At 42.3% G+C, this 14,165-nt stretch overlaps 1 protein-coding gene across 1 annotated transcript in view; it reads left to right on the plus strand.

Moving 5' to 3' along the window:
• The window catches only part of PM20D1 (peptidase M20 domain containing 1), a 220,322-nt gene extending 215,143 nt beyond the window's left edge, over window positions 1–5,179 (plus strand). The window contains exons 12-13 of the mRNA XM_086923426.1: window positions 2,477–2,576; window positions 3,731–5,179. Coding sequence (XP_086779552.1) covers window positions 2,477–2,576; window positions 3,731–3,860 — 230 coding nt within the window. The 3' untranslated portion in view covers window positions 3,861–5,179. The remainder of the gene's footprint in view (window positions 1–2,476; window positions 2,577–3,730) is intronic.
• Window positions 5,180–14,165: the final 8,986 nt, after the last annotated feature.

Here is a 14,165-nt window from a genome sequence, read left to right on the forward strand (position 1 = left end):
GTAAATGTAAATGTATTTGAGCTTATATAGCGCACAGTTACCCGCAGTGGGTTTCCCGGCGCTTGCTTAGGGAACCCGTCCTGGTATTCCCCTGTGAGATAGCCCCGGCAGGGTATCCACAAGGTGAAAGCCAGGCATCCCGCCGCGAGGGGCCGTTGTGGAGATTAAGCAAGCTATTGCCCAGAGTCGCAGAGTGTGAACCCGTGAGTCGAGAAGGCACCGAAGCAAGAATTATCGAGTCCGTGGAATTTTTGGCCCAAGACCCGCCGAGGCGGGGAATTGAACCCTGGTCCAGGGCCGATCTCAGCTTCCGGGTCTGCCGCCTCTAACCCCTGAGCCACACTTCTCCACGGCAGCTCTGGTTGTACATCTGGGGCCTGAACACATCCTCACCCCCACACACCCCCCCCCCCACCCCACACACACCCCCCCACCCCCACACCCCCTCAGCAGTGCAGCAGGAGGGTGTATTCTTCGCTGGTAGGCATTCAGGCCTTCTAGGAAACCTGCAGTTTCAGTTAAATTAGGTATGAAAATAAACCTTTGTGTTTTCTTTTTCATATTTTCCGAGCTGAAGCGAGGACTATCCAGTGCTAGCTGCGAATGCTTATGCTGGCCAATCAACTGTCATTTGTAGACCGTGTCAAAAATAAAATAAAACAGAAATGAGTGTCAGAACTCTAAAATATGCTGATGTGTCATTGTGCACAAACATCTTTGGAGGTGCATTTTAGTAAAGGGTTATAAAAAATAAATGGAATGTGTAATGTTATGTTGATATTCAGAGCTTGCCTTCGCTTCTTCAGTTAGTGACTGATTACAATAATGTGCCCGGCGGTGCTGAAGAGCGGACTCCACTTGTGGTTTGTGTACTCTGACAAGACAAAGTGCAGTTTGAAAGAGCCCCATTCATATGTGTTTGCTCTCATTGATTAGCAACATCATTATTCGCAATAAATGAAATGTATTCAGTGAGCAAAAAATATTATTTTTAGTGCAAACACCTATTAAAACGCCTGCCTGCTTTGGGGCCCATTAAAACCCTCCTTTTATTGACATAGTATATTGCGCACTTGCACCGCACCGTATGTATGCAGTGTCAATAAAAGAAGCCCCAATAATTTATTATGCATGCAGCAGGATCAGTTTTCCCACTCTCCCGCTTAAGTTAATGAATAAACATGGCAGGTCCGCCGTTTGTGTGGAAGCAGCTAGCCAGGTATGAGCAGTAAGTTTCCCACTCTAAAAATGCTTCCTTGATACTAGGACTAGCTGTTACTTCTGCCTTTGACTCTATTTTGTGTACCTGCTAGCTTGCCCACATTGACTGCTTTGCATGATTGGTCTGATTCTGTAGAGTGACTTGGCATCAGCCATGCCAAGAACACCAGACGATTCTCAAGTCAACCATAGGTAGCAATCCTGCTCTCAACTGGAGAAGACCAGTAACCATATTTCAATTAGCTGGTGGGCAGAGTAACCAGGCTTGTCTGGGTCGGTGATCGAGTAACCATGCTTTTTTTGAAGAGGGGAGAGGGTAATCGAGCCTAAGTGCAAGTCGCAATGGTGTAATACTAGATGTAGGGTAGCCGTGCATTAGTTTCCTTTTTAGCACTGTAAACATGCTAGCGTTCACAGTGGGAAGATAGTTCCTGCATTAATGGAGTGGTGCGGAATGACTAAGATAGAAAAGTTTGAGTCGCTGCAACCATCAGTAGCTGACTTTGCGGCTTGGAAACTTTGGTGAGTGGCTGGAAGGTATATCTCCACTGCTGCAAATGGTGTCAGGGTAGGCGTACTACCGTTGGAGGCAGTCTAGGTATATTTCGGTGGGTTAGAGGCAGTTAACCATGCCGCATTTCTCTGAAAAGCACCATAGCTTTGCTTCTCTTAGCCAGAAAGCAATGTAGATAGGTTGATATTGCCTGGAAGCCATATGACCATGCTGGACTTGGCTTGGCAGCCTGCTAGGCATTCTGGTTTGGTCAGAAAGGAGCAGTCCAAAGCTTAGACTGGCATGACAGAATGCAGAGTATGCTTCTGTTGGCAGCTAAGTCCTTATTGTACTAGCTGGAGAGTCGGATAGCAAAATTCCAGGTGGGTTGTCTTGGATACAGAGTAGCAGTGTTTCAGATGATCGGAAGAGGCTAAACGTGACTGGATCAGAATTGGAGTACCAATGCAGACAGTCATTGGCTAGGATGTAAAGTAACAATGCAGTGATAGGATCAGAGAGAGAGTACCTATGCAGGGAGGCTTAATAGACTTAGAGTTAGATTGCATTTATCACCGAGTACGGCCATGTGCTGTGGGTCATTCATGTATGTTTGCAGAGATGCAAAATTGGGTTTATTTGATTGTAAATTTGCTTTGTTTCACCATTTATGCAGTTTCTTTTTTGCCTCCACATCAGTCATATTTTCGTTTTGCCTGCACATCCGTCATTATTTCATGTTTATTTTTTATTTCCATGTAGGAGTTTGTGTTGGGAACACAGATAGCCGCCACTATGTGCGCTTGACTCAAAATATATACCGGTTCAGCCCAATCTGGTTGAAACCTGAAGACATTAGTCGGTGAGTATAGTGTGGTCTTATGGAGTGTACAGCGGGTGTGAAAACCATGGGTGACAATACTCCATTGTAAGGACGTGAGTCCTAATCTCCCTCGATCATCACCCTGTAAATTCTGAAGTCTGCTTTAAAATCCTCTGGCCCACTCTCAAGAGAAAGGCCTCCAAAGCAACTTAGCAGGCGAATATGCTCTATGTCAAAGACTAGTCCTTCAACTCTGGCAACAAAATTCTACTCCTTATCCTCCAAGTTAAAATGTAGCACTGCATTGCTGTTCAGGAACTTGTAACAAGGTCTCAGCACACGTTATCTCTGGGGTCACCTGTCTGAATTCCACAGTGGTAATAAAAATGAGACCGGAAGTGGCAAGAAATTATGAAATTTCCATTGTAACTATGTACAAGTCTCATCAGTCATTGAATAATGCTTCATTCAGTTACTCCTTCTCCGTATGACTAGTCTAGTAACTGGGTGAGGCCTGTCATTTGATTGGTATTTTGATATTGTCTGCACCATCCACTTGCGTTGTCTTTTTGAACATTTGATCTTAATCTCCCTTTGGTCGGATGCCAGCCACAATATCTCAAGTGCATAAAAGAGCCAGAAACTAAGTTAGCCAGTTATACACGTGCTAAGCATTATAAATAAGTTATTTCCCTTTACATCAATCAATATGGTATATTGAAGGTATAGTTGATAACTCCAATGTTATTGACACATTTAAAAATAAAAAAATGATTTTCAGGAAATAGAGTGCCTGCAGACTATGCCAGTATAATGAATGAATAGAGGAATCTTTGGTTGTCTTTGACTTAGAACTGCTGATTTATTTAGGCAGTTTTGGGTTTTGAAAGGGGCTGTGTGTTACTTAATGCTCAATGACGCGAGATCTTTGCAGCCTGATGTGTGCTTGCAGATTGTGACTAAGGTATTTTCAGCAGCTATGCAGGCCCTAGAAGACCTGTTCCTTGACTGTGATGCTCTAGACTAAGGTCCTGTCTGACGTTGTTGTGCACAAACCCTGCTTGGCTCATTGTTCTGCTGAAGGCTATTTGTTATGCTGTTCTGAACTCTGCTTGGTGCTGACTCGGTTTAGCGCTGCTCTGTTTTGCTCGCAGAATATTGCATGTAGCGCTAACATGTCCTTTCTGATGCAGGATTCATGGCCTGAATGAGAGGATCTCGGTGCAGAACTATGAATTAATGGTGCAGTTCTACCTGCAGCTCATCCAAAATGCTGACACTGAGGTGCTACCTACGCCACATCTTGAATCACATGAGCTCTGAACCACCCGACAGGCACCAAGCGAAGCCAACGCTCTGCGATTCAGTCATTGGAATGAAGCCTTGTTGCCTGGTTGTGCATATTTACCTGGAAATTTCGATGTGAAGCCTGATTGTTTTTCAGATGGAAAATCAGTCTGCTTACCGTGCCCGTTTTGGCAAATAGAAAGTTGAGCTAAAAGTTGGGTGTGCTGCACAAGGTAGACTAACTAAATTTGACTATTTGAGGATACGTATCGTTTACACCGACAGTCTGACCTTCTGTCTCAGTGGCCCCAATAACTCTGCATTCCAGCTTTCTTAACAACCACTGTGATTCTAGTGGTCTGCCTCGGGTCAAGCGATCAAAGATTACAAAAAGGCATATGTTAGGTGGCAGCCTAAGACCGTGAAACAGGGTATCTCAATTACAGGGCGCCATTTTGTCAACCTATCAGAGGAGAACCGGAGAGGGGCACACTCTGGACAGGGTCTACAGAGAGACAATTGGAAGCTATGACTAAATGAATGAACCAAAGAAAAGATTTGACTCTGAAATTCTCTGGATCAGATTGCGGGCAATGGCAAGGGATTCTCTATAACAGCTTGTACCCTAAGAATGGAAAACCAGGAATGAAACAGACGAAGGAGCGGTGTATCAAATAGTCTAAATTAATGAAACTGATTTCAGGAAGACTGTTTTAAAGAATGATACTTAGCTAATTTATTTATCCTAGAATACATTTCTTATTGTGACCCAGCTGTGGATAGATTTAATGTAATTTTATATTAATTTATGAGAACTGGCATCAGCAGGACTGCTGAAGAATCAGGCAGACTCCTCTGGTTTAGTGGGGTTTAAATTGTGTCTGATGTACGAGTACTATTGTACAGAGTGGAATGATTTTAGGGGAGGGAGTGGGGTTGTGTGTGTACACCCACATATAGTCTAATGTAGGATACACTCCCTACCACAAAACTAGGGGATTCATGTGACTGGCGGTGTGACGTCTGCACTTTCAGTAATGGACAGTGTTGTCTTAAGACTTGCAAAACGAGCAGTTCTGCTCGCCCATATAAAGATACCCCCTCTCTTACTCTCACGCCTTGAGCCTCATTTAGGGCGCCACGTTAAATCTTGTAGTACTAGTTACCAGAGGATAATAATGTGCAGGTTTGGGAGTCCATGACCGGTATAGCCTTAAGGAATGCTGTATGCCAGAATGTTAGGTGAAATCTTTGAGGGGTTTGCACTGAGTTGGGTAATTGAAAGGTGCTCTCCTCTTTCATGTTGGGGTTTTTTACTCACTACTTACTGTAATAAATACTCTTTTGGACTACTACGTCTGACTGTTGCACTTTTATTACCACAGTTAACTTGATTTAGAGATTTTAGGATACATTGTAGAATAAATTGCTGCAACAATACTACCATATATTTTGCCATATAATTGCTACCATTGTCTTGCTTTTGGGAATCCCAATTATTTTCTGCATGAGTGATATCGTTTTAAGTAGTCACTGATATACTAGAGTCATTTCAGTCAGTACACCATTACCACTGAACTGTATATGCAGGCAAAAGTGAACAATTTGCATTTCACAGGTTGCAGGAAATATTTCTTTTAAAAACTGTTTTCGGTGGCACGATAAATGAGAGCATTGTAATCAAGGTTCCATGCTGGAAGGAGTGTTTGCTGCTAAACTCAGGGTGCAAGATCAGTAGGTTTAGGCGCTCTCCTCACAGAGCCAGTATTGCAGCTTTTGATCTTTGGCCTCTGCGAGTCTTTCAAAGACCATCCTTACCAGCTCATCTGATGTGATAATCAGCTGGGGAAGTCAGAGAGCCAGGGGTACAGTACGGTCAACGAGCCTTGGCACGATGGAGATGTTTTGGAATGGGGCTAGCAGTTCAACGCACTAACACAACCTGTGAGCCTAACAGCAGTCCACAGCCCTGCCAGCCAGGCACCAAGTCATTGGAAAACCACATGCAATCATCTTTGTGGGAGTTAGCATCTCTTTCAACCAATAAGCCAATATGCTATCTTCTACTTACTTGTGAATAGCCCGACCGCATTTTTCAACAAAAACCTCAAACTCCGAACCATCCATACCATGGTGCACCACTAAATTAAATGCCGCCTCTAGCCACACAAAGCACAGTACCACTACCATCTGAGCATGGAGAGAGTGATGAAAGTGTTCTTAGTTTGTGCTAAAAGAATACAATGTCTTTATAAATACTTTATATACCATAGGCCATAAACGTTTGGCAGTATACAAAATAAAATACAATGTCTTCATTGATTCACATCACATTACACTTAATGACTCAAGCTTTAGAATTTGCATAAAATAGGACAAACCAGGATGCACGTCTTGCAGAAAATAGTTGACGAGAAGCCGCTGTATATTCTGGTAGAAACAAAACGTTGACATGAGTTAAGTTAGAACATCGTATCAGGTTTGTAATTAAAATGCTAGTGCAAATGGTAGCAACATTATAAGCAATAAAAACTTTTAAAAAGGTAAAAACCATAAAAGTAAAACTGAAAAGATTAACTCAGATGGAAGCTGCATAAAAATAATACACCAAATAATAGTGGGACGTTAAGCCCAGACAAAAGCGACCAAAAGCAGTGAAACTTTGTGCCTTTCGGGTAATTAACCGGCAAGGCCGGTCGCTGCCATTTGAACCTGCATTTTAATTACAAACCTGATACGATGTTCTAACTTAAGTAATTTGAGTCATGCCAACTTGTTGTTTTTCGGGTAATTAACCGGCAGCCTTCCCAAGACTCACTGACCAGGCAAAGAGAAGGTATCTTGACATGGCAAAAGTAAGATGCTCTGGAGTGACACATCTCAAGACCCTTCCGGCCTCCCAGTAATGCATTGTGCCCAACAGCCTATACACCGGAACGAACCAGCGCTTCCTTTGAGTCGCATAGCCTGGGCAAAAGAACAAGAAATTGTCATCTGTCGCAGCTATTAACTGCCAAAAGGTACAATCAGCAGTCTTGTTCAGAAATCCATCCCATTTTACTGTGAGGGATTTCAATGGAAGATTACCAATTCTGAACTTAATGTACAAAGATCTAGCAAGACCAGGCCTAATCCTGTCTAGATACAATTCAAAGCTCGGCAGACACTTATGCAATAAAAACTATTTTTTACCTTGACTGCTGTTTCCCTAGATAATGCCAATGGAATAGACCAGACTCCTTCCATTTTAATGAAACTCCAAAGGGACTTCATCTTACTGAGCAATGGCGTCTGGGTCTTTCCATCAAGCTTTAAAAGCTCTGCTAGAGCATCCAGATAGATAAGTAGCTCGGCTACTGACCAGATGTGTAGCAGCCAGAACTTCAACATCTTTAGAGAGGCAACAGCATCAATCTTTTGCAGTGTTATGTCAAAACGAATAGGGACCATGGGGGAGCTGGGCGGCATATTAAGAATGAATCTAATAAACGTATTTTTGGCACACACAAGGGGGGAGATGTCAGCGCTTCACCAAAGCTCTACTCCATAGATGGCCCCATGTATGGCTGTATCCCTGTAAACTTCGATCACAGGAGAGGTTCCACTGCATGATGCAGCTTTAGATTTCCTTTATATAGCAGACAGTATGTGCTTGTGTATGTTTTCAGTTTTCACAATTTGCGACCCCAAAGAGCCATTCTCAGTCAGTCTAACGCCTAAGTAGTCAAAATATTTGACTTGCTCTATGGGCAATCCCTCAATCAGCGTCTTCCCCCTAAAGTAGCGATGGGTTCTGATCACCATAAAGTTTGATTTGACAGTGTTTATCTCAAGCCTCCTGTCCTCTCAAAAGGAGGCAAATTTATCCAAGAGGGCCTGCAAACTAATGGAAGTTCTAGAAAGCAAAAGCATATCATCTGCAAACATGAGCACCGGGTGCTGACGCCCGCAGATTTCGGGGTGTCATGATAACCGTTTGCTAGCCAGTCAATGACCCATTAATGTATAAACTAAAAAGGGCAGAAACAATCCTGTCTTACGCCTTTTCTAATGGGAATTCTGGATGTGAGATCTTCATCATTATGCCATCCCACCTGGGCATAGGTATGGTGTAGGAGAGTAATCAAGATTCCTAAAAGGTACTCTGGGATCCCGTACTCCCTTAAGATCATCTGTAGACATTCCCTGGAGACGAGGTCGTAGGCAGCCCTAAGATCAATAAATACCACGTAAAGATGTTCCTGCCTCAGGTCAATACATTTTCAGTTTATTATCTTGAAACAAAGCACCTGATCTAGGTTACTAACCTTACTTCTGAACTCTGCCTGGAAGTTGGAAAGAATATAAGGTTCAGACGTCCATTCCAACAATCTAGCTTGGACCTGTCTGCAAAAGATCTTTTGTATTCCGTTGATCAGACAGATCGAGCAATAATTTGCAGGAAGATTCCAGCAGCCCTTTTTGAATATAGGGTTGATTACTGCTCCCTTCCAAGTGGAGGCAATGTCTAAGCATCCCAGAATTCTATTACTCGGAATAATCATTTACGGCACACACACAGTTGGTTCAGACAGATACAGGTCCCAAGGAATGCCATCTGGCCCAGTGGCTTTTCCTTTTTCAGTTGGCACAAGGCCCACTCACTTTCTTCCAGACTAAATTCGACTGAGAACATAGATCTAGCCCTGTTAGGGCAAGCTGTCTGAGGGAGTTCATGCCCACTGTCAGGCAAGAAGGAATTTGATGGTTACTCCATATATAGCTCCGTGAAGTGCATCACCCAAAGATCCGTCTGGACTACAGCATCAGGGACGGCATCTAGAGTCCTGCTCCCATAGGCAAAGATCTTCAAACAGCTAGTGTTGTTATTGCGTAAGTTAGATCTTCCCATTGCACATCCTTCCATGATTTCTTGCAAGTTTGGAAATTGATTTGTAGGCTTTCCTTGCTCTTCTAATCTCCTTTGTCTCTCATGACCTTAGGACCCCCAGGAGCTCCAGCATAGCCTTTCTACACTGAGGGGAAAACCATCTTGTTTGAGAGTTAACCTGCCGATATCTACGTTTGTGTTTAGTAGCTGTATTTTCAGTAGGTTCACCAGCTCACAATGGAAGCCAGCAAAGCCATGAAAGTAATTTGCCCTTCGATCAAAGAAGCTAATTAATTGTAAAAAGATCAAATACAAGGAGCTTAGGGCTCTATTGTTATTAGATAACCTTTCCCATTTTACATGTCGCCGATTGTTTGTCTCGGCAATGGAATCTGCGAGTATGCCCAGTTCATTTGGAGTGTTTAAGACGGAGATCCCCAGCTGAAGCTGAGCACAAAAGGCATCATGACCACTATCTTCTCTTGGTGTGACCGCCATAATCGACCACTAAAGACCATTGCCTAATATCAAAAACTGTATAGTTAATTTTGCTATCATACAACCTTCTTTAAAAAGTTGTTTTACTTGAACTATCAGAGGGTGCATAACCATTCAATGCTCTGAGACCATGTGTTATCAAGATGTCAGTGATTCGCTCAGCTACCCATGAATGCTTGTGGTTAGAAACCGCTGTTAAAAGAGTCACTCTCTTTACCTCATGCTTAGTTAATTAAGAAGCGTTTTGGTGAACAAAATAGATGTATTGCAATCACCAGCGACTATTTTAGGGCAAGCAGGAAGTTGTTGTTCGATCGTTGTGAACAGATAACGTATAGAGCCAGTCTTGGTAGTGTCTGGGCTAGGGTGGATATAGAAATTAATATTTGCAATCCACTTGATCTCAATGGAGCTACCACACTTAATAATAATACCTACTATATCTTTACTGTCGGATAGGTTCTACCTGACCTGGAGGGTGTAGCATTCACTTGAAGAGAAAGATAACCTGGTCGAAAGACTAGTTCTGTCGCCCCGGTTTAGTGGAAAAGGATAATCTCCTACTGCTCAATAAACGTATCCCATTCAGGATCACTGTGTTTGGTTCGGAACCCGCCAACGTTCCACGACAGTAAGTTGACAGACGTGTCCAGCTGGGAGATTCCTGGATTATGGTGTTCAACATTAGCCTTAAGATAAGTGCCTAGTCCTTCTCTTTTAAACAGGCGAAACTGCAAAGAGCTTGACAGCATTTTACAACAAAAACAAACGATTCAGTACCAAAAAAAACCCTCAAACTCTGAACTACCCATACTATGGTGCACCACACAATTAAATGCTGCCTCTAGCCACACAAAGCACATCATCACTTCCATCTGAGCATGTAGAGAGTGTGGAAAACGCTCATTGTTTGTGATAAAATAATACAATTTAATTTTAATAAAGAAGAAGGGACACAAAATGAGGTTCATAATTCTAAATGTTATCCTGTGGGCAGGCTTGGGTATCCTTAACATTTTACAGTACTTAGGAGGGATTAGGAGAATGTCTGCAGCTGTTCAGAGGCACCTACTTATTTAACAAAATTTGAAAATAAAGAATAGAGCAATTAATAATCATGTAAACAAAAGTCCTGATAGAGGCAAAGGCAGTGAGTATGTTTTGAGAAGCATTAACTGAGCGTGAAAGACCGTTTAAATGAGTGAGGTTGATTCATGCAAAAAACAGATTGAATACACTTTTATGCAGAGAGCAGTATACATCACGCACTACTGCTGTTTTTACTCAAATAATCCCGTTTTATGTGCACTGCAGTAAAAGCAATATGTTTCATAAACACTGGAAAGGCATAAATTGTGAGTATATTTGAATCCATGTTCTATAAATATTGATTTCCAAACATTGGGAAAACACTTGAATCCATATAACATAAACACTGAAAACCGGATAGCTTAACTAGGACTGTGGCTTGCCTGATTTGCAAGCTGAAGTAAGCATTTACCAGCTGCATAGTGAGTCTTTCCGCTCAGCCAACGTTACTCAGAAAGCAACTCAGTTGATTCTCTCACATCCCAACTAGCAGACTGAACTAAGTACACATCTGCTATTATGTGGCAGACACACAAAGGGGTCTGTGCTGATGTTGTGATTAATTACTGGTAATCTTCATTTCAGTGAGGTCTTCTCTTCCTCGTCACTGTAATTACATTGTGCAGGTGAGTCATGTCAGAGAATCAAACAACTGTCTTAGTCCAGATTTAACAAAACGCGACTTCACTCCCGCTTACTATGAGGATAATAACTGACCTTATAACCAGAAGCCCTGTCCTTAAGTGTTATAAGTATTAAGTAGCTACACACTGTCAAAGAGAGACTATTTAGGGTGGTGGGAGGGAGGGTAGAAAGGCTATGACACATGGAACTACTTCTAATGAAGGTCCCCGGTATCATTGCTACCTTGTTCCTCAAGTCATTGCTTACATTATGAGGAGATACCGAGCAGTGCAAGTCTTGCCAAGCACATCTTGCACACTGTTTCCGCTCTTGAGCCTTTAAAACTCCACTTAGGAAGGAATGGGTCTGTCTAATAAATTGTAAGGGTGAGCAATCACTCCTGCTCCAATCACAGAATTTTTCCAACTCTGTGTTACACTTGAAGCACAGAGTCCTGGCAAAACTCAGCCAGCAGGTGCACACTAGGGTTTTTTCTCGCACGCGGCTTACCAAAGATACGTTGTCGAGCAAGAATTGGTGCCCTTAGCTCGATTTTGAGGCACTGAGACGGCACCCAGCAAGATTTCTCAATGCAGGCGGTTGCGAGCTTTTGCAGAGAGGAAGCTGCCGCTCGAGTAGAAACTCTACTTAAGCAGAAGCAGAGAAGCAGCTGCCTGAGGCGCACCGCAGGGTGACAGTCGTGCTGATTTTGCAGCTCAGAACAAGCTCCTACCACTAAACATCAGTGTGCTGTGCCTATTCCGCCTGCTCGCGGGACACTGCTGCAGAATTGTGCGGAGTTTTGATGTAACTGCACGGAATTAGTTCTGCCCACTCCAATAATTTGTCAAGTTAATGGCTAAAGAAAACGGCCAGTATTACCTATACTTTGTGTTCATGGAAACATTTAGCTGTTGAAGGCAGTGTTACCAGTAGACACACATGTACAGAAGTACCTTAATGGCTCTGCAGCGTTACCACAGTACATCACCAGCAGGCTTATAGGCTCCCATCATTCAGAAAGGGCGAGACATGTACTATGTTCACTACTGTGAGTAGAAACCTCATGCTGAAACATACCACCAAAGAGACAGTTAACTCAAAAACAAGATTTCTAGGCCATCAAAACCCCTATTGAACACCAGTGAAACATAAACATATTACAGAATAACCGCATTGTATCAAAACACGCAGTATTCACATTATGATACCCCTGATACAACAAGAAAGACCCAGATCTAACTTGCACATCAGCCATGAAGAAAGCAGGGTTGAGGCCATCGTTTCCACATCATGTAGGACTATGACCCTCTCCTTATTTAGAGTTTGGCAGAGCAGGATAGTCTCCTAAAAGGAACGGATGTCTCATCTATAGTGTAATTATTAACATCACTGCACTCTAAGTGATCGAGACGGGATACCCACAACTTTTTGGCAAAAGGTCTGCATCTGCTCAACTCAAAATGAGTCCCACAAATTATCTGAGGGAGGGAAATCAAATTAATGCAGAGCGATCCTTGTTGTCCTTGATACAGATCAATGACAAAAAGATCAGAGACTGGTACACTAACCCGGTTACCTTCCTGCCCTTCTCCCACTTCACTCACCAGTAGTATTTGTCCTACCCCAAGAGCGTGTATGTCACCTACATATAAAAAGTAGGCAGTCGCTTCTGTGAAATTAAATCAGTGTTGCTTGATGTTAGCGAACTATAGTTATAACTTGTGGAAAGGCATGTGTTCCTACACATTCTAAGTTTGTTTTACCGGACGCACTTGTCTGCAAAAGCTAGACACTTTGTTCTGTTGCTCCAAATGCATGAGTTCTAGAATCCAGCTTCTTAAGCTGACAACCATAGCTATTGTTGGTTCAGAATTTTCTTTGGCACCCAGTAACTAAGTTAAGTGGGGGCTCAAAATATGAGAAAAATAATCAAATTTAAAAAAAATGGAAATGTGGGTGCACGTTTTCCCACATTATTAGTTTCTGACAGCCAGTCTAGTGCGTGCTCTGCACCAGAGTCCCTATTCCTAAGCCTTTTCGCCCTTCAAAACCAGTGGATTTGTCCTCCCAATAAAGAAAGAATTGCTCATAGTTCTCTACCTGTCCTGAGTATTACCCCTCCCACACAGCAGGAGGATTTTCCATAAAGAGACTTTCCTGGGGATCTTAGCCTTTTTTCCCATCAGCACACGGTTAGTTTAAAAGTATTTTTATTAGTTTCATTAAATAGACCTTAGTGCAATGTGACAGGCATATAATACAGATCATAAATTATGTGCACCACATATACAGTAATTTTCTTTAAAAAGGTACACATATAATTATAATAAATAGATTCAAATAAAGGTTAAAAAGAAGAAATACCCAGATAACTGTAATTTACAGATTAAAAGTGTTAATCAGTAGATCTCATATGGCATGCATCTACAAGCATTCAAACATATTCCAACTACTGCACATTTCAAACATATCTTAGGTCTACTAAAATTAGTGCAATAAAACTATAACATCTATCCCCCCACCTATAGTTACCCCTAATCAAGAAAAGCAGTCCTAAATAAAGTGTCAAAATATTCCACAAGGACATGTATATCACAGTGGTACCTAATATCACACAATTTATCAGTATTAAACTAGATTTCCCTTCCCATACCTGCAAGAACTCTGGAGCTATTTGACGAATCTGTATCTGCTTCTGGGGCAAACTATCCACCAGGTGTTCCCACACTTTAACCCTTTCAATTTTCCCTTCTCCTCTTTTTATCTTACAAAGCAACACAGCACTTTCCAAACTTGCCCATTTAACCATTTCTTTATGCCGCCTAGTAATTTGAGGACCATGTGCTGATTTCCAGTGCATAGTCAATTCTCGTTTGCCAAAATCAAATCTGTCACTTTTCTGGGAATATTTGCCTTCCTTAGGAACCTTTCCCATCATCCCACTTTGCCTACTTATTACTTTTAATTATCTTTTGCTCTTACCCCTAAAGAAATAGGGCCCTGCTCCTTAAACTAAAAGACTTGCAAGAGACCCTCCCCCCCCAGCCCTTGCACCACCTCTATTTTGCCCTCAAGTTGGCGTTGTTTTGTGAGTGAATTTGATCAAGTTGAAAACTGTGCTTAATGTGTTAAAAGGTACAGGGGTTCAAAGATTGTCTTAGAAGTACTATGTCACTGCTATTAAATGCCAGGGCTGCTGAATACAAACACTGCCTAGTCTTGATTTCACATTATTCCTCTCTTGTACCTCCCTATGC

The sequence above is a fragment of the Lissotriton vulgaris genome, chromosome 5 (genome assembly GCF_964263255.1).
Source record: "Lissotriton vulgaris chromosome 5, aLisVul1.2, whole genome shotgun sequence".
In the NCBI taxonomy this organism is placed as follows: domain Eukaryota; kingdom Metazoa; phylum Chordata; class Amphibia; order Caudata; family Salamandridae; genus Lissotriton; species Lissotriton vulgaris.